Here is a 25083-nt window from a genome sequence, read left to right on the forward strand (position 1 = left end):
GGTGGCTCCGTCTCCGCTGTGCCAGGAGTCGGCAGCAGAGGGCAGCAAAGTACAGGCCCCAGGCGGGCCCGGCCCCCGCTGCTGCCACGCCCGTCCCCATCCCGAGCCCTTGGAGCCCGGCCGGCCGCGCAGACCTGGCCAGTCAAGGGCCCCAAGCCCCGACACGGCTCAGCAGCGGCCCCTAAGGACCCGGGACCTGCCGAGGGCTGGGCGGACGCTGGCCTGCACACAGGCTCTGGGGACAGGCGTCTAAACGTCCTGAGCCACGCCCTCGGGAGTCCCGGCTGGCAAGTGTGGAGACCCCAGTCGCACTTCGAGGCCCCGCTGTTACCTGTCTTCTACATGTGCTGCTTTGCTGATTCTGCAGGCCGGAGACCAAAAACCAGAACGCTGCACCTGCTGGGCAGGAACGCCAGTCCTGAACGACACCCCGGGCCCTCTCTGGCCTGTTGTTCCCTTCCTTCTTCAGAACTCACCTAATGGTGCCAGCACTCTGGGAGGCTGAGGCGGACGGTCACAAATCCGAGCCTGGGGCGGGCAACGTAGCAACATAGTGAGACCCTGTCTCGAAATTTAAAATGAGGACGCAGCTCAGTGTGAAGGCCCTGGGTATAATCCCACACACACAGGCGCACGCGCGCGCGCACACACACACACACACCTGACTTGATATTCTTTGGATAAGCAACAATAGATCCACGTTTTAAGAGTTGGCTCATTTTGGGGCCGGGGATTTAGCTCAGTGATTCTCCCGCCTGCCTGGCAAGCCCAAGGTTCCGAGTTCGATCCCCAGTACCAAAAAAAAAAAGAGTTGGCTCATTTTCTTTTGGGCTATAGAACAGTTGTCCCCAACCACTGACATTATTATACTCATCATATGAGGCTTAGGTAAATTTAACATTTGCATTTATTGCTTCCATTATAAAATATAAGCACATTACAAACATTCTGAAGAGGAGGAAGGACCCACCACCCTAGCACAAAACTGCTGCAGCGTTCTGACGTATTTTTTAGACTTCTGGATCAACCGGAAAAAATTTAATACTGAGTGTTTTAAGTACTGGAGGGAAGACATAAAAATGCTGGTTACTGTCCTCATGTTCTTATTCTTCAAAGCATTTTCTTTCAGTAGAAAAGACTGAAAACATTACGAAGTTACAAAGTCTGATCCTGCAGAGCTCAACACACCGGGCCGGGTTCTCTGCGAAGGAGGCGCGATTCGGAGCCGGGCGCTGACTGCGGACAGGAAGCCGTCATGGCCCTCTCCCTGGCCCCCTCGGGCCCCAGGCAGCGCACCCAAGAGGGAGAAGCCCACTCATCCCAAGGCACCTGGGAGCTGCGGGACCCCCGTACTGCAGGTGTCAAAATGTCATGCAAAAGGTGCGTGAACTCTTACGATAACTTCCAGGGGGAAATTAAAATCAAATGTGTAGTATTTTTTTTTCTGCTTAGTAGCATTTTAGAAGAGCTCTGAGCTTCTAACGTCGAGTCCCAAGGTCACGCAAGGACACAGCTCAAGCTGCACATGCGCTCTTCCAAGACAAGGCCAGGGAAACGAAACCGCCGCTGCAGACTGTGGCCTCCGGTGAGCAGCAGCTCGGGCGGTGGAAATCACCAGGAAAGACAGGCGCTCGAGGCGCAATCGTGTGTCCAGACGCTTAAAGAGCAGGAATTTGCTCCCCAGGAGTTTCAAGGCGTTGCCGCCTCCACTTTCACTGGGTTCACTGGGCGTCGACCCAGAAGAGATGCAAGTAACAGTTCAGACGTTGACTACCGCAAAGCTTCACGCTGCTGAGCGGGTTATAATAAACCTGATCAAAGGGTGCCACCAAAATCACACTTCCAGTGTGTAAGTGCTGGAATTAAAACCTGGGTGTGGTGGCACACACCTGTAATCCCAGCACTTCGGGGGGCTGAGGTGGGAGGATTCCAAGTCCCAGCTCAGTCCAGGCAACTTAAGTGATTTAGTGAGACCTGCTCTCAATATAAAAAATAAAAAGAAATGGCCGGTATGTGGCTCAGCTTGGAGGCCCTGGGTTCAATCCTCGGTGGTCCCCACCCTCCCACGCAAAGCCAATTCAAGACCTTTTTTTTGGGTTTTTTTGAGACAGGATTTCACTATTTAGTTCAGGCTGGCCTCAAATTTATGGCGATCCTCTTGTCTCAGCCTCCTGCGACAAGGTGTGTCCTACCACACCTGGCAACCCCTTGCAGTGATTAGGAAATGAGACACATTTTGAACCGGAGGTATTTTGCCCAAACTGAATAAATTCACATTTCTTCGAAGTTCTCTAATTAAAGATTCTCAAGTGGGGAAAACTGAAATTAATTGGAATACACAGCAGAACTAAAACCTGCAATCATTTATTGATTACTTTTGTGCTGAACACCACTCATTAAATCCCAGGAGTCAGATTCTCCCGGCTCTCTGCGACCTAAGGCTGAGCCAACTTCGGAGGACAGGCGGGGCCGGGCGGAGGGGACAGCAGGGGCTGGCAGTGGTGAGACTGGTCCGGGTGCGAGGTGTGGACTGCACACTCCCAGACCAGGAGGGCGCCTTGGTGAGCCCCGGCCACCTGCCGAAGTGGCGCTCGACTATGGCTTCCTGTGGCTTCCGGCACTGGGAAGTCGGGAGCCCAGGGCCACCCCCGGCAGGTGCTGCTGTCCCAGCCGTGCCCAGCCTCAGAGGGGACTTGGGCACCCGGGGCTCTGGGCACACTGTGGCCGATGACACGAGGCCCTGGGGTCTGCGGATGCTGCAGAAGGGACCTGGCAGAAGTGTTCTGAGCACCACTCCAGCCACTGCAAGACCCACAGCCTCGACGCCCACCCTCAGGCCACACAGCTGCTCTCCACGCTGGGGTGGAACCCAGGCCTTGAGGATGCCGGGGTGGATGTGCTCTACCAGTTCCAACTTGTATTTTCAGTACTTACTGGGTTTGAACCCAAGGCCTTCACACTGCCCTACATCCCCAGCCTCACCTTATTATTGTTGGTTACCCATCACTAGGTTTCTGAGATCCTCCTGCCTCAGCTGGGTTACAGGGCTGTGCCACATCCACCCCCACCCCCCATTTTCTGAGACAATGTCTTGCTAAGTTACTACATTGCCCAGGCTGGGCTTGAACTTGCAATCCTCCTGCTTCAGGCTCCCAGAGTGCTGGAACTACAGGTGTGTGCCACCACCCCCGGCTCCAGCCCCAAACTTGTTATTCACTAGCCAAGGAAAGAATACCCTCAGCTCGGGGATTCAACAGGATGTCGTTATGCCCACCCCGCTCACAGGAGGCCCACGTGCTGCCTGCGCCCTGGTGAGCACACACCTCCTGAGGCCCGAGTGGGCCGGACACTGCTGGCCGACTTCATGGGCAGGGATAAAATCCTGTTAGATGGGCCCTTTGCCCCTTCACAGCTTAAAATCCAATCAACCTTTTCAGTTTGTCTTGCAGAATATGTTTTTAAAGATCAGGTGTGTCACTCAACAGGGACTGACCAAGCCCCCGCACCAAGCAGATGGCACAGGCTCAGGACTGAAGCTACTGCAACTTCCTGCTCGCAGGGTTCTGGCAATCAAGCATGGGCAAGCTGTGCAAATGCAGTTTCAGAACATTTCTACCTTAACACAGTGTAGGGAAGACAGCGGAGGCCACACTGAACACACGGTGACCTTAGGCACAACTCATCTCCTCGCTGGGAGACCTGAGCACACAGCCTGCAGAAAATGACAACCGGATGCCTGCCAGGCACTTCCGGACTGCTCCTCTCCGGTCCCAAGTATCTCTGAGGTGCAGACAGCCCGCAGAGACCCGACATCCTCGGCTGCTAGCACCAAGGAGCCCGCCTGTACGCTGCACATGGCAGTTCAGAGCAAGCAGCATTTAAGAACACCATAGCAAAGTTATCGACTTCAGCTCTACGGCTATAAATGATGCCATCCAAAACCACGAAGAGCCTCAGGTGTACCTGGAAATGTTCTTAAATGTACACAAACGACTCATTTTGGAACTCACATCGTGCCCAGAAACAGGGCGCTGCTGTCAGAGGTGTGCCCAGCTGGTTAATTGTACCCTGCTGGGCTCGGAGACTGAGGCAGGGACCCGCGCCTAGGAGCCCAAGGCCACGCCCAGGCCACACAGCAAGGCCGCCAGCCCCTCACTCAAATGCACAAAACCAGGCCAATTTTCCTTCCTTCCAGGGATATGAGTACCACTTTTCTGCAAAAGATGAATATCTATGAGCCTTGCATATGATTACCTTCATCTACTGTACCTCCAAAGCAGCCGTGACATTCAATGAAAGTTTCCAGGTTACGTTCCTGCCATTTATTTCCCCCGCAACTGAGCCAAAATACAATTTTAGGCTGATGTGCTACAAATAGTTTGAGGCAGCAGCCTTTCATGGTCTCTTAAGGCCTAAATGTGCCTTTTCTGCCTTTCAAAGCCCCATTTTCTGAAGCTACTGAAGGTTCCAACCCTAACATCATGTTGATGTCTCTCCCCTTGTTTTTCCTTCACCCTCGCCCTTGGGCCTGCAAGTCCCTGGCTCCGCTCAGAGGGTCAGTGCTTGGGGACGACCGTACACACAGAGCTGGGCTGCACTTTCTGAGCACCCTCCTCACACGGTGGGCGACAGCGTCCTACCAAGGCCCTCACCTTCGTTCTACAGACTCTGAAACCACGCTGCTCCAAGGCTGAGTTCTGAAACTGGTTTGGTGTTGCAAATGACCATATTAGAACAAAGAAAAGCTTATCCGAGTATTTACTAAAGGCATCTAAAAATAGGCTACTTATTAAGTGTGCTTGAACAAACCATGTGTGGAATTGAATTCCATTCATTATGGAGTTGGTTTCTGCTAAGTACTTGCTGATGCCACAGCAGGGCCTGGCGTCTGACGCTGTAAGGTTTCCACTGCTGCCAATCTATGCTAAGGAAGAAACGTGACAAATAACAGAGCAACCTTTCCAGGCACTGGCTTCGCCCCAGAGCCAGAAGTGCTGCTGCGTACGGCAAAGGCCACGCACCCCTAGCAGGCCCTGAACTGCCGTCCGTGCACCACTGCATGGGTGTCCTAGGAGTTTCACAAACTTACAAAGCCACAAAAAAAGGAGCTGGAAAATGTCCCTTGAGCACAAGGGTCTCCTATATTACATTACATTAAGCCAAAGCCATGCAGTTACTTAGATCATGCAACACTTTCAAAATCAACCACTGAACACCCCCCGATGAGAAGCCCAGCGCCGTATGTAACAGCACAAAAAGCTACGGCCCAGCAAGGCTACTGCCGGGCACCTGACAGCTGGCCCTGCCTTCAAAGGGATTAAGGATTATACAATACACGGGCCACTGGCTTTGGCTCAGGCGCGTAGTCCTTACCCAGCCTGGAACTTTGTCTGTCTGTTTTGATGCATTGCTGTTTTCCTTCTGGGGGTTATGTGTGAATGTGAGCAGGGCGAGTTGAGTCTGTCAAGATGAGGGGAAGAGAGGTCAGGAAGCAAACAGCCCCTGAAACGTCACTGACCGTTCTCTTCAAGCATCCCAGTGGGAGGGTGCGGCTTCAAGACAGAGAGGGAAGCCTCTTACTCTTTCCTACGGGATTCACTTCACCTTTATCCAGCCTGACAATGACGCCAAACATAACTTACTAGCTAGGCAGGAGTAACCTTCTAAGAGGCTTTTATGAGATACAATTTATAATTTTTGACCTAAGGTCTGTCTTTATTTTTTTGGTACCGGGGATCGAACTCCAGTCCTTGTGCTTTCAAGGCAGGTGGTGGAACCACTGAGCTACATCCCCAGCCCTAAAATGCTTTTTGTTTTGTTTTTTGGTACCGGGGATCGAACTCGGGTCCTTGTGCTTGCACAGTAGGCAGTGAAACCACTGAGCTAAATCCCCGGCCCTTGAGGTCTGTCTTTAAGAGCTTAATTTTTTTTTTTTTTTTTTTTTTTTTTGGTGCCGGAGATCGAACTCAGGACCTTGCGCTTGCTAGGCAGGCGCCGGAACCACTGAGAGCTAAATCCCTGGCCCAAGAGCTTAATTTTTTAGAATTTTGCATATTAACAAAAAAAGGTATATTAACCACCAAAACTCAAAAGATTAGACAAGAAGCAACTATTTAACTTTTAAAATTTCCAATTTGTATTTCTGTAGATTAGCATTAGTGGAAAGCTAACTCTGCCCTAAAATGCGATCTACTTGGTCGTGGACCAAGGTGACTTTTCCTAGGAAACAACGCTTCTATGAAGGAGGTCGGAATTCTCTTCAAAACAAAACCCAACCCCGAGTAGGTGCAAGATCACTCGCGAGCTCTCCCTGGACCAAGGCAACAACGCACGACACAACTCAGTTCACACAAATGTACCATTTTCTTTTTGTTAGAAAAAAGGGGGCAGGGTTGGGATTTATATATCAAAGTCAGCAGAATTTTCATGTTTCACAATTTTGTTGCTAGACATATCCCCAAGTTCCTTCAATCCATTTGGGAAGTTTTCTGAAGGTGCATATTAGAGTAAACAGCAGCAAAATACCAAAACACTTCTATTGCTACAAAAGCAGCCACTCCTGCCTGTGCCTTTAGAATACCAGGGGAAGAGAGCAATGAGAAAAGGCTAATTTGTGCCATCGGGTAGGATCTGAGCAATCCAAGGAGGAACATGTCACTCCCTAAAGACAGTTCAGGGCGGCCTCTGCAATCACACTGGGGACAAGTGTTTACCGAGTCTGGGGGCAATGGCTTGCACTTAGTATTCTAAAGGCATGATTCAGGTCGTCCAACAGTGATTCTGGTAAGACCGACTGCTCACACATACACACGCACACACACAGATTTTAATGGTTTAAAAAAAAACCAATTTCGTTACTTTAAAAAAATGAATGCAGCGCATTTTGAGCAATGTTATTGCCACACTCGACTCCTCAGTCCACGAGTAAGTAGCAGGCGCCTCCTTCCCATCAGGGTCAGGCCGAGGCACAGGGCGGGGCAAGCAGACACACAGCTGCACAGGGACATTTACTCATCGGATCCCGCAGACCGCTTCTGCACCCGCTTCCGGGGCAGCCTTCTCGGAGAAGCTTTGTCTGCAAGAAAAGAGAAAGCTTTGAGCTCCCAGATGTGAAAGGCACCGCAGGCAAGGCCTCCCCTCCAGCTGCAGGTTTCAGATAACCTTTAATGCGGCCTTCAGGAGCTTTTGCACCTAGCGAGGGAGAAACCTGCACTGCTGCAGACACCACACGAAATCTTTAATGTCACAATTTACTTTAATGTCACATCTACACATGCACAAGGAAACACGTGAACAGTGCCCAAGGCATGACACCCACAGCCCAAGCACATTTATGTCGGTTAGTGATGATTTAATCTTTGCACGAGGGATCGTGCAGTCCGCATCAGTGAATCCACTTGGGATAAGCAAGTGAACGAAAGAGTGAATATTTCAATGCTAAACCCACTCCATGCATACAAGCACTGTCTTTTCACATCCTATCTCCTTATCACATCCTGATAGGGCTTATTTAATAGAAAATAAATTTATGTGACGTTTCTTCTATTTACATCTATTTACTGATAAAGAAAGCAAAAGGCTGGACATATTTTCTCTCTGACCATTACTATTTTTTCTTATTTTCTGCAAGAACTTTACCCACCAGGTCTAAGAGCAGCTTGTTATGGAATACATTATAAATAAAAATCACTGAAGAAGGGAGGGAGGGGAAAACAAACATGTATACCTGGACACTGTGGAATGCAACTGTAATTCCAGCTCTTTAGGAGGCTGAGGCAGGAGGAGCATTTAAGCAAGTGCATCATAAGCCTGGGCAACATGGTGAGGTCCTTCCTACCCCTCCCCAATCATTTCTCCAGCTAAAAAGAACAAAAACGTGAGTGCCAGGGATTTCGCTCAGGGGCAGCGCGCCTGCCTCACAAGTGCAAGGACCTGAGTTTGCTCCCCAGCACCAAAACAAAAAAGTGAAGAGCTGGGAAAAGACTTTCACCCAAGTACGTGGTTTATTTACAAATATTTTGGGAAAAGAGAAAAAATCTGCCTAAAAGATGTTCTCCACCAAAATTCCTAGATGACTGCATGGCTGCCGCCTAGGTGTCCCCATCGCCCGCAGGCACAGGCGGGGCCTCGGCAGGTGGCTCCTGCTGCCAGGAGGTGGTGGAGTCTGGCCTGGGAAGGGGTCCCTGGCTTCCCAGCTCCTCCCTTCTCCCCGCTTCCTGCCAAAATACCTCTCCCCTCCTTAAACTGTGGCTGCCAGCGATCTGTACCAGCAACACGGGAAGGAACTATTACAGTTCCTAAAACACAGACAATGCTCACATTTAAAATACTTCTTCCCATATTTTAAAATTTTATAGTAAATGTTCAGCAAGAATATCTAAGGACTGATGGGAAGGATGGTGGATGCCTGCAATCCCGGCTATGTGGGAGGCTCAGGCAGGAGGACCATAAGTTCAAGGACAGCCTGGGCAACTTACTCAGTCTCCAAGTAAAACAGCAAAAAAGGGTGACCATCTCAGTGGTAGAGTGCTTTCCCAGCATGTTCCAGGAAGGCCATGCATTTAATCCCTTAGCATTTAAAGACTGAAAATTCTCCTTAAATATGCTTACGTGTTAAAGACTGAAATATTAAGGCTGAATCTATAACTCACATGAAAACTGCCCTTAGTATATTAAACAGGTTAGCAATGGATAGGTGTGGGGAGCTCTTCTCTTGCCTGAAACTGAGTTTTGAGCAGAGATGCATTTTCTTGATGAAGAAAGCCTACTACTTTCATCAGACTTTTCAAAAAGCTCAGACTAGGAACTGATGCCCTTTCTCAGCTGACCAATTTCCAAGTAACTTCTTAAAACAAGTGATACTTGAACAGATTCCTTCCAACCTCACTGCCGCCTGTGTGAGCAATACTTTTAGTATGCAGCTGGACGGTGGTCACTTCCGGTCACTTCCAACGCCTGCATCAGCTCTGACCTTGGGAATACATGAACATGGGCCTGTGAAGACCCGCTCCAGCGCTGCAAGGAACAGACCTTAAGAAGGGCAGCCCACGTGGCTCCCTCACCACGAGCCCAGCAACCTGCTCATCTGCCCAGGGCTCGGCACATGGAAGATAAGCAGCAGACAGGTGCTTGGGGTCATTCAGCTTTTGGGAAAATGATCCCCGATGCCTCAAAACCACAGGACGAAGCATTCTATCTAAACAAACCAATCACTGAAGTGTATGTCTTAAAAGTATAAGAAATACCTCCCATTTACTACTCTCCCAAAAGAAACCTAAAAAATTTTTCAACTCCAACAAATTAAGATCAAACTATTTTAACTTTCAAGAGTGAAGCTTAAACTACATGAAAAAAAAGTTCTCTTAAGTGTAAAATTCATGACATTCCTCAATGACATTGAATGAGGTAGACTTGAAAATAACTACATTTGGGGACGGGGCTTTAGCTCAGTGGTTCCAGCGCAGTGGTTCCAGTGCCTGCCTTCCAAGTGCAAGGTCCCGAGTTCAATGCCCGGTGCCAAAAAAAAAGGAAAAAAAAGAAAATAACTACATTTCCCATTTAAAAGATTTTTTTTTTTTGGTACCAGGGATCGAACTCGGGACCTTGCACTTGCAAGGCAGGCAATGGAACCACTGAGCTAAATCCCCGGCCCTAAAAGATGTTTTTTAAAACCCCACCACATTAATCATAGTAAAATTGTAACTTACTGCCATGTTTAATGCATTTTTTAGAAAGACGTGCACAATGACTGTGCACACATCAGCCTAATTCCCCACCTCCCCCAGCAGGAGTGGTTCAACTAACTTTCAGATGAAGTTTTTTAAAAATTAGTAATATTTAAATCACAAGTTTTCTAACTGGTCCCTTAGTAAGAAAGTTGAATTAAAGCTACATTCTTACGGTTTCCAATTAAGGTTTCCCTATGTATACAATTAAAACACTTATTATCAAGCAAAGTCTCTATACTTTTCAATGAAAATTGGCTCGTCCATCACTTTATAGCTAAAAAATAATAAAACCTTGGGTGAAGTTGAAGCATCCTAACCTGAAATCCAAACTATCAGGAAAAACCTGCTTAGCAATGGGCTCCACTGTCCCAAGGAGGGGAGAGGCAGGCAGAGGAGGGCAGAGGACGTGTCAGCCTGGGCCTGGGCAGGGCACCTTCTGCTCCCTCGCTCCCACCCTGCTCCTGGCTGTCTTCATTCTGTCCTCAAGCACGTGCAGTCCGTGTCCTATTTCTGAGAGAAAGCGCTGTTTCTAAGGCACCCGTAATCGGGCTCATTCGCTGTACTCTAAGAAAACCCTCTGCTACCACTGCAGAGACGTGACCTCTCCTCCCCTGGGTCCCCCAGTGCCACTCACCCAGGCCCTCGAGAGCTGGGGCTGCAGCCTGTGCTGAACTTGCTCTCAGGTCACCCCTGTGAATGCCGAGTCTGACCCCACTGTTCTCGGGAGGGGGACTTCAGACACAGGCTCTAAAATTATTACTACAGCAGAACTGAAAATCATTATTTCACATTTCTTTTTTTTGGTACCGGGGATCGAACTCAGGTCTTTGTGCCTGCATAGCAGACAGTGAAACCACTGAGCTAAATCCCCAGCCCAATTTCACAATTTTTAAAACATATCTAGCTCAAGGGCTCATAAACAACGAGCCCAGTATTAAAGACATTCCAGATAGCTTTTTTTCTTTTTTTTTTTGAGGCAGGGTCTTTGCTTTGTAGTTCAGGTTGACCTTGAACTGCTCACTAGCCCTGAACTCATGGTGATCCTCCTGCCTTGGACTCTCAAGTGCTGGGATTAAAGGCATGTGCCATCATGCCCAGCTCCAAATGTCAAAAGTAAAATACATTTTACTTTCTAGGACCCTTCAAGAAGTCCTAGGAAAGAGAAGACACAAAATAAGTTTGGATTAGATCTCTAAGATCAAAAGATTAGGGCCCAAAAGGGGGTCTCAACAGCCAAAGTTGTAACAATTTGAGTATAAAAATATGACTGGATGAAACACATGAATTCCATAAAATGCAAGATTACATATGACAACCAAACCAGGGGAGAAAAATTATTTCATCACCACTTGGGTGGGATTTTTTTTTTTTTTTTTTCCGGTACCAGGGATCGAACTTGGGATCTTGCGCTTGCGAGGCAGGCACCAGAACCACTGAGTTAAATTCCCCGCCCACTGGGGTGGGATTTTAAAGTAGTTTTTTTTTTTTCAATATTGGTAAAAGGAAGAATTAAATATTTATTCTACTTTTCCAGTAGGAACTATGTAAGTGACCAAACAGTCCTAGCTTTGTACTACTCTACAATTTTTTATAATGATGCTAATTTCTTTTATAATAAAAGTTTATAAAATAAAGTCCAACAATTGGAAAAAATTTCTACATTCCTTTACAAAAATTAGTATTCAAACTTGCTATGTAATAAAATACATATTTGTTACATAAATTCTCAGATAATCTTTTAGGCTCATTCTTCCAAATAGTAGTTTTTCCAGTAAAATTTAGTCCAAGAAAACTGTTCCTAATGTTCATTAAACTTGCCATAAATCATTCACACAAGAACCCCCCAAAACTGGCAAACATCATTAAAAAAAATGAATCACCTCACCTCTTCTACTCTGCACTGAAGCAACAGGAAAGAAAGAGACAGGAAACAGGTTAGGAATACAGAAAATTCACATATCTCCAAATCAACCGCAGATTTGAAAGTACAGTATTGCTAAATTAAAAGCACAGAAATTACTGCAAACAAAATCAGTCTTTAAAGTCCATACTAATCACTGTACCACATCCTCCACAACAGAAAAGATGAATGTTAAACAGTACTGACCCAAGTATTTTTTGCTAAATGTAACATTTAATTTTCATCAAAAAGAAAGACTTCTCACCAGTACGTCAGACTACTTACTGATCTGATTCAAAGTCTCCTGAGGGATCCAACTCATGTCAACGTCATTCTGACTCGATGTACCCATCTCCACCTTCTGAATGGGCCTCTTGCGCTGGAGAACACAAACACACACTTTAGAGTTCCGTTACACAGTTTAAAATTTTTAAATATTGACCAGGAAACTCAGTGTGAATATTTTACTGTTGTTTTCTAGTTTTAAATCATACTAACTCAAACATTATATTCACTAAACAGTAAAATCGTTATGGAATTATAAAGAATAAATCCTTACAAATTATTATTTTTGGGATTTAAATACCTTTATCCTTGATATAAAGGTTCATGAACAACAGAGGTGAACAAAATAAGAACATCCATACAATGATTTTCTTTCCATTTGGGAATAAAACCTCAAAGAATAAATGTCTACAGTCAATAAGATTCAAGGTAATTACTGAAATGTTGCATACACACAGTCTTATATTATAATCTAGAAATCAATAGTTGGCACAGATAAAAATATAATATCTCATTTAAACTAACAATCTCACTTGAATCTAAGAACTAAAACTTTCTCCCTACAGTATTAGGCAACAAAACCACCAGAATGTAAAATATGATTTCACTTTTTTAAGCCTTGTTCTGAAATTTAAAAACAAAAAAACCTATTATTTATAGTCCATAAATCCAATAGTCCAAAAAAGATTTTGCATACAGAGAGTAACTAAACTGTGGCTACACTTACATGGAAAAACAGAGGATGTAATTATACCTAATACATAAATTTGTAGTGAAAACTCCAACTATTATGAAAACAGTTGATAGTTACAAACACCAAGATGGCCAGCGGATTGCATTTCTGTATCTGACACAAACTGTAAGTAACCCTTTCCCACAGGCTCCTCACTCATGGGTGAGGGAGGACTCGGGGAGAGGAGGCGGAGAACGCAGACCCAGCAATGTCGGCCACTGGGCCTAGGGCCAGACAAGTCTGTGGAAAGCGCTCTGGGGTGGCCACTTACTGCCTAGTCACAAAACCGCAAGCTCAACCAGCAGAACAACTGCAGCCACATTATTTCTTCTTCGAATGAAAGGACTCATTTGCTAATGAAAGATCACCCCTGTTGGGAGCAAAGGGGCACACGAGTGTAATCCCAAGTACTCAGGAGGCTGGGGTAGGATCACAAGTTGAGGCAAGCCTGGGAAACCTGCAAGACTATCTCAAAATTAAAAATAAACCCGGGTGTGATGACGCAAGCTTATAACCCTGGCACTCAGGAGATTGAGGCAAGAGGATCATTGTGAGACCAGCCTGGGCTACATGACGCCCTGTCTCCAAAAAACCATAAATAAATAAATAAATAAATAAATAAATAAATAAATAAATAAATAAATAAATAAATAAAATAGAGGGCTGTGGATGTAGCTCAGAGGCACTGTGCCTGCCTGGCAAGCACAAAGTCCTGAGTTCGATCCCCAGCACCAAAAGAAAAAAAAGAAAAGAAAAGAATAAATACTACTACAGGACTGGAGATGTAGCTTAGCACTCCCTAGTAGCAGGGGCTGGGGGTTGGGGTGTTATCCCCATATTAAGACTACTAAAGCAAATATAAAAGCTGGGTTGCAGAGAATAACACACCCATAAAAAACTGTAATATGCAGAAAATGAAATCTTACTGAGTTTGAGGGGAAAAAATTCTAGCATAATTTAGACTTACAGTAAGACAGGAAAGGTCCCTTTGAAGGGTGCAAAGGACACTTAACCGCGCATGTGTATGAAAGTCTCAATGTGACAAAGTCACGCACCCAAGGTCTCACCCTCAGGTTTCATTTTTACCTATTTACTTTTAAGAGTAGGGAAAGTTTACTGGGGAAGAGGAATAGCTCCTGTGGGACGGCAGAGGACCCGGAAATGGACTGCCCTACTTCCTTTACATCTATAAGGAGCCATGAAGCACCAGGTTGTGCTTAGTACTGTGACACCTTTTGAAGTAAGGCCATAAATGTACTTCGCTGTAATTACCTTTCTCGATTCCAGGAGCTGATGAAGGCCAACGACGAGCAGAAGCCCAAGACCAGCAAGGAACATATACATAAAGATTCTGGCATAAAAGGAGAAAATACAAGCTGGCTTTAATTCGTAAAGAATATCACAGTCAGTTATCGCCCTAACCCTAACACCGTAGACAACTAATGTCAGCTTCCCAGGCAACTTGGGGGGAAAAGGAGTAAGATGAAATTATTTAATAATTTAAATTTTATTCTATAAATGCATAAATAAAATAAATGCACTAGATTTTTCTGCCTCCAATTTTACATTATTTTGCACAACTGGATTAAAAAATTACTTCACTGAATTTTTTCTTAGTTCACAGTAAATGATTCATTATTCAGAAAGAACAACACTTTGCAAAATAAAATCTAACTTACATAAAATGAGCAATTTTGGAGGCACATAAAATGCAGCTTAGGCTAAGACTGGTCTGAGAAAAGAATGACAGAAAGCCAGCTGCCACCTTTGTGACAGACTTTGTCAGTTTCAACTATCTTCCCTCCAAAAGCTGGGTCTGTGAGTAAGGATTTCACTGAATCTGTAGTCTATTCCATTCTGACCCTTGAATAAATATTTTAGAATCAAAGCACACCTTCCCGTCCTGCCACATAAGATCACAGGCAACTTTCACTCACGTTTCTCCATCTAACCCATCCTCTCTTTCAATAACTGTAACGGTTTGATTGAAGACAGCATCCTGGAATACATTGCCCTGTTTAAAAAATAAATTTAATTTAGTTTAATTTCTAAAAAACTCCCACAAAAACCTGAAAAGCATTGAAAGAATAAATGCTTTCAAGATTTCTTAAAACTGTTACTTAACAGATTTAATACAGCTTTCTCCTCACTTAGGTCAGCAAGACTTAACATCAGACATAAGCACACTATTCAATGCCAGGGACTCAATGCTGCAAGGTTCCAATAAAGCAAGTGCACCGCAGTTATCATCCGCTTTCTTTGGGAAGCGGGAGGTGGCAGCTGAGGAACCAGGAAAGCAGAGTAAAAATGAAGTAAAACTGACAGAAAGAAAGCAAGCTCACGGCCCCTGTGACACCAGCACCTGCAGCTTCTGTTGTTTGCCATCCTCCATAGCAAGGAAGAAGCACGAATGTGTCCAACAGGACTCACAGCAGATAATGTGGAGAATTAACTGGCCAGGGGAACTTGCTGACTTGCAAGACTGTCTAAAAATAAGGAAAGGGCAGGGACCTGCTCATCGCCAAGGCCTGGGCTTGCTCCTCGCTACTCACTGGGAGGTGGCAGTTCAACCTGCAAGACTCGACTCATCTCTAAACCAACAAGGGGCTGGAGACCAATTCCTTCATAATACGTGGGCTGGTGATTTTTTCTTCTTTCTTTTTTTTTGGTACTGGGGATCAAACTCAGGACCTTGTGCTTGCTCGGCAGGCGATGGAACCACTGAGCTAAATCCCCGGCCCAGGCTGGTGATTTTCTACACCTAGTATCTTCCTGTTACAGCCTTGGAACAATCCTATTCAATAAGATTTCAGTTCTCAAATACATCAGAAATCACGGGGCGCACAAAGACAGCTGCTCTCGATGGGTAATGCTCCACGCAAAGGCGGCATTGCTCTTTCAAAACGACCACGCACAGCCAAACAGCAACCGTGCAAGTTTTACTTCCACTCCTTCACCGTCCTTCCTGCTGACAATCCCCGGATGAGGACACACTGATAAAAATAATGCTCACTGGAACTGAAACTACAGACACCGATGGATTCAATTCAATTCTACTTGAAAATGAGATGGAATATGTAATTCTTCAAGCTACTGAACTATAAAATTGAGTAAGTTTAATACAGTATCTTGAAGATAGGAAGAAAAAAATTCTTTACAAAGTAACATTAAAAAAACAAAAAAAGAAAACTAAATTGCAGCACAGGTAACTTAACTCAGACATAAGGTAAACATGTCCACACTGAGTGATGGATGAGAAGCCGGAATGAGCTCCCAAAGGAAAACTTTCAGAAAAGGGAAGGGCCAAGACTGGCTTATCAGAAGAGGACCTAATAGATGAGACTGGGCTCCTTCAGGGTGGTATCCTCAGACAGAGGTCTACTATCTTGAATCTATAAAGAACTTAAAAAAAAATCAGACCTCCTAAATTTAAAGACCCAATCCAAAAATGGGCATCTGAAATGAAGAGACATTTCTCAGACAAAGAAGTAAAAATAGCGAATAAACATATGAAAAAATGTTCAACATCACTGGTCATTCGAGAGATGCAAATGAAAACAACACTGAGATTCCACCTCACTCCAGAAAGAATGGCTGCTGTCATGAAATCAACCAATAACAAATGCTGGCGGGGCTGTGGGGAAAGAGGAACCCTGCTCCACTGCTGGTGGGAGTACAGACTGGTGCAACCACTGTGGAAATCAGTATGGAGATACCTCAAAGAACTAGGACTGGAAGTCCCATTGGACCCAGCTATTCCCCTGCTGGGTATCTTCCCCAAAGAATTAAGCGAATAGGGCCGGGGATTTAGCTCAGTGGTTTCGCTGCCTGCTGCGCAAGTGCAAGGACCCAAGTTTGATCCCCGGTACCAAAAAAAAACAAAAACAAAAACAAAAAACAAGAATTAAAAGAATCATACCACAGTGAACCTGCACCCAGGTTCATAGCAGAACAATTTGTAATAGCTAAAACTTGGAAGCAGCCCAATTGCCCATCAACTGGAGACTGGATAAAGAAAATGTGTTTCTTGTTAATAAAATGGAGTACTACTCAGCCATAAAAAAATGAGAAATGAGAGATGTTTATAGGTAAATGGATGCACATTGAGGAGATACTCTTAAGTGAAATAAGACACACATGTGTAAATACTGAATAGTTTCTCTAATGTGAGAAACTGAAAGTGTAAATGAGGACTAAAAGGTATAATAGATAACGTGAAATAGAAAGAAAAGGGGCAAAGGGGAAGTGGGAGGGGTAGGGGAAAGTAAAGAAGGGAATGGAATTAATATGAAAAAATGAAAAAATGGAATCACAATCCTTGTAAATAAGGAGGGATGGAGGGGTTGAAGGGAGGGCACAGGAATGGGGAAAAAATTAAGAGCCAAGAGAGATTATGTAAAGGTGCAAATTTCCAATGATGGATATCACTATATTATATACCTAAAATGTACCAATAAAATTCATTTAAAAATTCATTTAACATTTTTTAACAATTAAAAAAAAAAAAGAGGACCTAACAGCTGGCACCTGCAGGTCAATGCCCAACAGCAAAGATTTTAGTGGATTTCTCTGACTCAGTCATTGCATACACTTAAGATCTCACCACAGTAAAGTGAGCAAAAGGCTTTCAAGGAAAGGTGGCACGGAACAAATCCCTTAATTAATACACAGTAACATCTAAACTGGTGGTGGTGCACTGTCTTTTCCCTGAGAGGATCCAGCTCCAGTCACTCCCATCACCTAGCAACACAGCTCTGGCATGGTCACCTGCCGTTCTCATTCCTGTTTCCAAACATTGCCCCCACTGCACGGCAGACTTGAAAGACACAGCTCTGCATCCCTGCTGTCTATTACTGTTTTAATCACAAAATACACACTTGAATAACAGAAAAACATTAAATGTCAATTGTCCCCAGTCATCTCTAACCTTAAAATAGTAAGAAAGTGCCAGGGATTTAGTTCAGTGGTCCCAGTGCCAGCCTCGAAAGCGCAAGGACCCGAGTTCGATCCCTGGTACCAAAAAAAAAACAAACCCTCAAATAAAAAGGAAGTTCAGCAGGCCTTACGTTTAGATCCTTGTAGTTCAGATTGATGACCAGACCGAAGGGCCGTCCGCCCATGGGCTCTGCAGGGATGAAGGAGTACTCAAACGTTGCCTGTCTCTGGGGTGCCACGAGAGTGTTCAGAGGAAGAGCTGTGAAATTCTGGATGTAGAACTGGTAGTCCTGAGGATAGCGGAAAGAGGCATCTAGGGACTCAACGATAAAATCTTCTGTACCCTTGTTTGTAAAGCCTACCAGGAACTTCACAATATTATTTGCTGGAAAATCTGAGAAGCAAAATAGACACAAGAAGATCAGAACACATTCAGAGTACAAAATGAAATGCAGACACTGCCAGTGGGTTTCTGTACGCTTTGCTGTGTCCGCATGTGGACCTGGCCTTGGAGCCCTTCTCAACGGCACATGTCTGTGCTCCAGCGTCCCTCGTGCAGGGACTGAGCGGGACATCTCAACCTCAGCCCAGGATGCGTCCCAATTGCGTGGTCTAAGAAAGAGCTGCGTACTTTGGAGCCAAGACTATCACACAGGGGTAACAGCATGTCACCCACGCAGATGAAGGGAAGGAGTGTTGGTTTTCATTTTAAACAACCCGTCAGGATAAATAGGAGAGTGTCACCTCCCATACACTTTCCTGCTGTCTCTTCATGTATTTGCACAGGTAACTTCTCTGGGTTTTATGTATTTATTTATTTGGTACCAGGAGGGCCGCAGAGGCCTCCGTAAATATCAGCCATTATCTCACAGGCTGAATATTCCCAAACTAAAAATCGGAAACACTCCAAAATCTGAAACCTTCTAGCTCTCATTTGACGCCACAGTGGCAAACTCCACAAGGGACCTTAAGTGACAGGATGTACTCAGAACGCAGGCACCGAGCATACTGTATAAAATTACCTTCTGGTTCTGGGGACAAGGTATACATGCGACAAGGGAGTATCTGTTTGGACTTGGGCCCCATGCCCAAGCACTCTCCTTATGTATATTCAAATACTCCAAAGTTTTAAGAAATTTAATATCTAAAACACTTCTGAGCTCAGGCATTTCAGATAAGGGATACTCAACCTGCACTTCCGTTTAATGAAACTAGGTTCTAACCAAAGGATAACTGGAAAGATTTAGTATTTTACTAATATTTAAACGCTGAAACAAATCACTTTGCTGAAACAGTTTTTAAAAATTTTAAGAGTACCACTGAAATGGACATTTTAATTTTTAGTTGAACCAGACAGCTTTTATTTTTCACCTTAAAGACAGTAATACTACTATACAGATACCAGTGTTCACATGTATAATCTTTTCCCAAAATACTCATTTGCATAATGCTTCTCCCCAAAAGCCAAGGTTGACATTTAGACATTCCTCTATCGGAATCAAAACTAGTAATTCTGCATTACCTTCTCCTTTTACAAACAGGATAGTTGTATCTGCACTTGGTGAAGCTTCAGGTTCACCAGATACATCTTCTTCCTCTTTATCTTCTGCCTATGAAACACAAAATTAAAGTGAGATTACTAACGGGGAAGAAAGCCATCATCATTTGAATGTGTAGAAATTTCCTTAGTTTTGGGACAAAGCATTGCTTTTTCACAGCTTTGTTGGTATCAGTGGTATGAATTTCATCGTATCTCACCATTTAAATAAGACTTCCAGGATGGTGCCTCTGAATGTACAAGCTAATCCCTGGGGATCTGGCCATCTGACTCAGGTCAGGGTGAAGCCTGAAATTCTGTATTTTTAACAAGCACTGGGGAAGCCCAACACTGCTAGAGTTCTGACCATACTTTGAACTGCAAGGTTTTGGAGGAGGGCTTAGTAAACTTCCTCCCTGTAAAGAATTAAACAGTAGTCCGATGTGACGGTAAGATTTCGCAACTCTGCAAGTGCAGAAACTGCCAAAAAGATGCCAAGCAGGCTGGCTCTGGGCAGCAGCCACAACTCCCCACGCTATTCCCAAGCACTGTGACAGCATCCTCATTAACAGGAACGTTTCCCTGTGAAAATCAGTCACATAATACAATGGTAATGGGGAAGGGAGCCAAAGGCAGGAGCACTCCAAGTTTGAGTTCTGCCTGCACAACTCAGTGACGCACAATGAAAACAATGAAAAAGGGCTGTGGACGTAGCTCAGGGGTAGGGCACCCTTGGGTTGATCCCCAGAACCACCCCAACACACACACACACACACACACACACACACACACACACACAGCAGCAGCAGCTGCCAAGGGAAGGAACAGAGGGGTGCCACAGAAGCCAATCTGAAGGGATTTATGAAAGGGTAATCAGCAAATACTAGAGACCCAAGCAGCAGAACCTTGGAAAACAGGCCAGCTATGTGGCAATCAGGTGGCTGGTGACCTTACCAAGACCAGTTACACTAGACCAGACCACAGGAGAGACTTGAGCATTAGAGAAACTCTATTGGTATCTCCCTACCCCAACCATGGGGACTGAACTCAGGACCCTGCACTTGCCAGGCAGGCGTGGCACCACTGAGCTGAATCCCTGGCCCTCTTGGTTATTCTTTCAAAAAGCAACTAGCAGCGGTAAAATAAGAAAGCAGGAAGCAGCTTAGGCTGAAGGAACAGTATGTAAGCACAGGTCAGCCTAAGAGAATCAACCCAGAGGAGTAGCGCCTGAGTTACATAAGCAAAGAATAATCTAAGCAGTTCTCCCAGGGTAAGAGGGGGACAAGAGCCAAACTGCAAGAGTCAGCCTTAGAAGAGACTAAAGACAAATCATGATTAAAGAGAAAACGCAGAAAACATAACTACATTCCAGTGCCAGAGAGTCCAAGCAATGTCTTTTATTCTCTTTTTTGAGATAGGGTCTTGATATGCAGTTCAGGCTGGCCTGGAACTACTACGTAGCCCAGATGGGGATCAACCCGCCTCGGCCTCTAAGGGCTGGGATTACAGGTATGTGCCACCATGCCCAGCCCAAGTAATTTCAGAAAGATGATTCTAACAATGTAATTTATTACTAAGTTTCTGTACATGTCCCAAACTTAAAGTCCTAAATATCATCTTTAATCCTAAATTCCCTTCTAATAGTCACTCTAAGCCAGTGATGGTGAAACTTGTAGAGCTTTCAATGATAACAAACAGCCTGCTGTGTCATGTGTGCTGTAGGTTCACCACCACCACGCTAAGCTACCTTAACCACAAGTGGCATTTATACTTTTAGAATATTACCAACAACAAAATAGCAACTATACTGATCTAGTTAAAGTTGTTCATCAAACAAACTGGGTTGAAGATGCAAAGCTTCAACATAATCCTTGACAGGGCCGGGGATTTAGCTCAGTGGTTTTGCCACCTGCTGCGCAAGTGGCAAGGACCCAAGTTCGATCCCCAGTACCAAAAAAACAAAAAACAAAAAACAAACATAATCCTTGACAGGGTAATATACATAAAAGACATGACACATAGGTAATCAGTAAAGGTTTCCTAAGGGAGGAAGAGGGAGACTAGAGGTATCCTATTCAGATGAAATAACATGTGCCCAGGTATCAAAATGGGAACCCCAAGGGGCCAGGGATTTAGCTCAGTGGCACTGCACCTGCCTTGCAAGTACAAGGTCCTGAGTTCAATGCCATGTACCAAGAAAAAAAAAAAAGAAATTCAAAAACATCAACAAAATAAGAGCAGCTTAGGTGGAAGGCATATGTCATCAAATGAAGTAAAACAAAAAAAAAGAGAGAGAGAAGAACTCTATATTCAAGGCTAATCTTTTGATACTAAAATACCAGGAAAATAGAGAATTGGTGGCTTAATCTTGAGGGAAAAAATGAAAAAAAATCTAGAAATTCAAAAAGTCCTAGGTTCAAGGGCCAGGGAAGTGGCTCAGTGACACAGTGCCTGCCTGGCAAGCACAAGATCCTGAGTTCAATTCCCGGTACCAAGAAAAGAGGAAAAAAAAAAAAGGTTCCAGGTTCAAATACAGCACAAAAAGGAAGAAATCTCTATAGATCACAGGCATCCCAGAGAGGCAATGAATTTAGCTAGACATATGCTGCAATGATGATTCCACCCCAATACTCTCATTTTCATACTATAATTATACAGTAAAAAATTCAGAACTGGGTGACTTCTGAGAGATCATCTTTAACCCTCTTACTCTTCACTGGACATATTTTATTACTTTTTGTCTGCTCACCTTGCCACCAAGACACATGTACACTGTCCCAGCAACATCAACTCCAACAGAGCAAAAATCTGGAAAAAAGAGACCCAGAGAGAGAACCCAGAGGGCTGGCACCATGGACCCCAGGTCTGTGACCCACGTGCATATGATCCTGAATTGCTGCTCCTTGTGCGTACTATGGCTTTTCTACTCCAGAAAACATTTATTCTCCATTCTCAAGGACTAACCCCATTCTCCAACTTTAACACACTTTGATCATAACAAACCTCCAAAAGTAAGAACTTAATGTCAAACCTGTCCATAAAATAAAAACTGTAGGCCAGACATGGTGGCACACACCTGTAATCCCAGCACTCAGGAGGGCCAAGGCCAGCCTCCACTACAAAGCAAGACCCTATCTCAAGAAAGAAAGAACAGAAAAATTCTAGATTATACACATTCTAGATGCATCAAATAGTGTAAAACACTAACCAAATCTGTGGGTTCATCTTCTTCTACCTCGGCTTCCTCATCTTCATCTTCAATTATTGAATCTTCCACTGTTTCTTCATCCTCTGTAAGATCTTGAGCCACAGCAAATGAGCCTGAACAGTAAAATACAAAATAAGTGAACTTTACTTGGAATACCAACTTTTTTTTTTTTTTTTTGTACCAGGGATCAAACTTGGGACCTTGCGCTTTTGAGGCAGGATCCAGAACCACTGAGCTAAATCCCTGGCCCAAAGGCATGTTAATTTTAACGGGAAAGGCAGTGTAATTTTTTAAAGTTCCCAGGGCCGGGGATTTAGCTCAGTGGTTCCGCTGCCTGCCTCACAAGCTCAAGGTCCCAAGTTTGATCCCCAGTACCAATAAAAAAACAAAAAAAAACAAAAAAGGTTTCCAACAGTTGGAAAAATGAACTTCAGAAACTAAAGATGCCCTAAAACCCAAATAAAGAAACTCAAACAATTTTGGTTAAACAAATTAATAAACATTTTTTTGCAAAAGTAAGAAGAGGTGAAATGTAGCTCCTATCATTACCATGTAAAATAAACAACAAAAACCTCTCAGGTCTAAAAAAAAAAAAAAAGGTATCTCAATATCTAGGCAAGAAACACTGCTATCAGAACCGACTAGTTGAAATGGTTAGAATTTGGTAGCACTGTGTAATTCCAAGGGACAAATATCTGTATCATAGGCCTGGTAGAAACCAGCCTACTGGAAACGTTCTGTTTAGTAAAAATACATTGATGCCTTCAGGGCTGACAGCAAAGGAAGACTCCATTACTTCTGCATATGGCTTCAAATATCATAAAGTGAATATTTTTAAATGTCATAAAGTGAAATATAACTAATGCCAAGAAATTATAAATCATACTTTCTTAGGTAAAAGTACTCTAAAAATTACATCTATTTCAGGTGAGACCCTCAGAAGCATTTCAAAGTTCTAGCAACTCCTCCACTACTTCTCAGAAAGAAACGGATGATGTGGCAATTCAGTGGGAAAAAAAATGCAGGAAGGGACGCGTGTGCAATGCCCAGGAAAAGCGGTATATATTAAGGACCACACATTTTCAGCGTTTTTCATGTCTTTGGGTTCTTACCCGCTAACAAGGACTACAATAGTACACTCATAAATTACAGGTCATTTTCAAAACCCAGTCTTTAAAAATCTCTGACACACTCATTTGAAGTTAAGCTAGCCACTAAATAGAGGCCAACTGCTTCACGTTTCTTTGCCAAACCTCTCCCGGGAATACTGAAAATTATCATTCATTATGTCACACACACTGCTTAAACTTGTAAAATGGAAAGGAATCCTAGTGATCACTTAAAACTAATTCTTCACTTTCCAAATCAGAAAATCGAAGTTCATGACAATAACAGGGAAAGAAGTCAAGTTTCCTCACTGTTTATATGCTGTCATCTAAGCTCTCTTTATCCCAAGTGGGAATGAATAAACCTATTTTAAAAAGAAAAGGTGAAGCCCTAAGTAGACTTTTCCAGCACATAGGGTGCTTTCAACCAACACAAAATGGGTACCCAAAACCGAAAGGAGAGAAAGAGGGCAGAAGGAAGAGAGCCGTCCCACAAGGACTCCGGTCCGCCTGGGAGTAGAAGCTGACAACCAGGCAGAACACGGGGAGTTGCCGGAAATCAAGCCTCAGGGGAACACACTGGGATCACAGTGATCAGGAGCTGATGAGACAGACGACCAGAAAAAAGATGCTCTAACAGGAAAGCCGCGCCGAGAGCAAGAGTGCGGGCAATGAATGAGTGCGGCCTCGCGGCGCGGACGCTAAAGACACGTCAGCCAGCGGGGTGGGGGTGCAGGCCGCCCCGGCCCGGCCAAGCCCGCCGCCCTCGCCCGCTCCGGCCAGGGACCGAGGTCGCCCGGGCACCCTGGGGCCCGCGCAGGAGCAGCGCCGCGGCGGGCTGCAGCCCGGGGCTGGGAGGAGGTGAGCGCGGCCGGGGAGGCGTACGCAGCCCCGCAGACCGAACCCCCTCCGACTTCCAACCTGCCGTAGCCGGCGTCTCCGTGCGGCTAACCCCGCCGCCCTCTCCCTCGGCCTCACCTCCGGGGCCTCCGCGGAACAAGACGGTGGCAGGGAACACGAACAATAGAAGCAGAAGCAAGCGGGGGAGGAGCCTCATGGCGCGGCCTCTCAAGTGCCCAGCGCCAGTGTGCGTCCGCGAGTGCTCTCGGCGGCTCCGGCGGTAATGGCGTTACTCTGCATCCGGGCTCTGAGAGGGCGGGGGCGGGGCACGCACCACGCACGGGCATTGGTCACGCCCCTCCCTGGGCCTCCGGACAACGCGACGTGGCTGCTCTGCTCTGAGGGGCGGGGCTCACTGACCGCCCGCCTGTCCGGGGGTCACGTGGCCAGGGCCCGGGAACTCATGTTTCCGCGAGAGTGGGTGACCTGGGGTTTGGCACTGGGTCGGTCCGCCCCCCTTTCCCAATTAATTAGCATCGTCAGGGGTTACTTTATTTGAATGGCGAGGTGCTTGGACCTTGGCAGTAGTCTTTGCATATTTTAGATAAGTTTTTTTCTTTTATTTGGTACTGGAGATCGAACTCGGGTCCTTGCGCTTGCAAGGCAGGCGCCGGAACCACTGAGCTAAATCCCTGGCCCTTTTTTGTATAATTTTAAGCAACGGTGATATAAGGAACGTGAACTGCCTTCATGTGGCATTTAAAAGCAAAGAAAAAAAGGGAGGTAACATTGTTTTTACAAAACTATAATT

General features: G+C 45.1%; 1 protein-coding gene across 2 annotated transcripts; it reads right to left on the reverse strand.

Moving 5' to 3' along the window:
• Nucleotides 1-889: 889 nt before the first annotated feature.
• Nucleotides 890-24617, reverse strand: Ssr1 (signal sequence receptor subunit 1). Of its 2 annotated transcripts, none has more exons than XM_004847731.4 (8): nucleotides 24411-24616; nucleotides 22327-22439; nucleotides 19104-19191; nucleotides 17713-17975; nucleotides 14584-14660; nucleotides 13919-13997; nucleotides 11914-12007; nucleotides 890-7075 (listed from the first exon to the last, which is right to left on the reverse strand). In XM_004847731.4, the coding sequence occupies exons 1-8, from the start codon at nucleotides 24487-24489 to the stop codon at nucleotides 7008-7010; spliced, it is 861 nt and encodes a 286-aa protein (XP_004847788.1). In that variant the 5' UTR covers nucleotides 24490-24616; the 3' UTR covers nucleotides 890-7007. The 2 variants fall into 2 exon arrangements, with proteins under 2 accessions (XP_004847788.1, XP_087037291.1); XM_087181165.1 differs by lacking the exon at nucleotides 890-7075 and adding an exon at nucleotides 9572-11628 and having other exon boundaries at nucleotides 24411-24617.
• Nucleotides 24618-25083: the final 466 nt, after the last annotated feature.

This window comes from Heterocephalus glaber, unplaced genomic scaffold (assembly GCF_053883595.1).
Source record: "Heterocephalus glaber isolate CG9 unplaced genomic scaffold, H.glaber_assembly_v1.0 deba00001472, whole genome shotgun sequence".
Taxonomy (NCBI): domain Eukaryota; kingdom Metazoa; phylum Chordata; class Mammalia; order Rodentia; family Bathyergidae; genus Heterocephalus; species Heterocephalus glaber.

What these genes read in the sequence shown, in the direction of transcription:
- Ssr1 (XM_004847731.4), bottom strand. Translation starts at nt 24,489, where the DNA reads ATGAGGCTCCTCCCCCGCTTGCTTCTGCTTCTATTGTTCGTGTTCCCT. An exon ending in GTTCCGCGGAGGCCCCGGAG is followed by an intron (nt 22,440 to 24,410) that starts GTGAGGCCGAGG and finishes TTTACTGTTCAG; the next exon opens with GCTCATTTGCTGTGGCTCAA. An exon ending in GGAGACTTTGAATCAGATCA is followed by an intron (nt 7,076 to 11,913) that starts GTAAGTAGTCTG and finishes CTTTTCTTGCAG; the next exon opens with ACAAAGCTTCTCCGAGAAGG.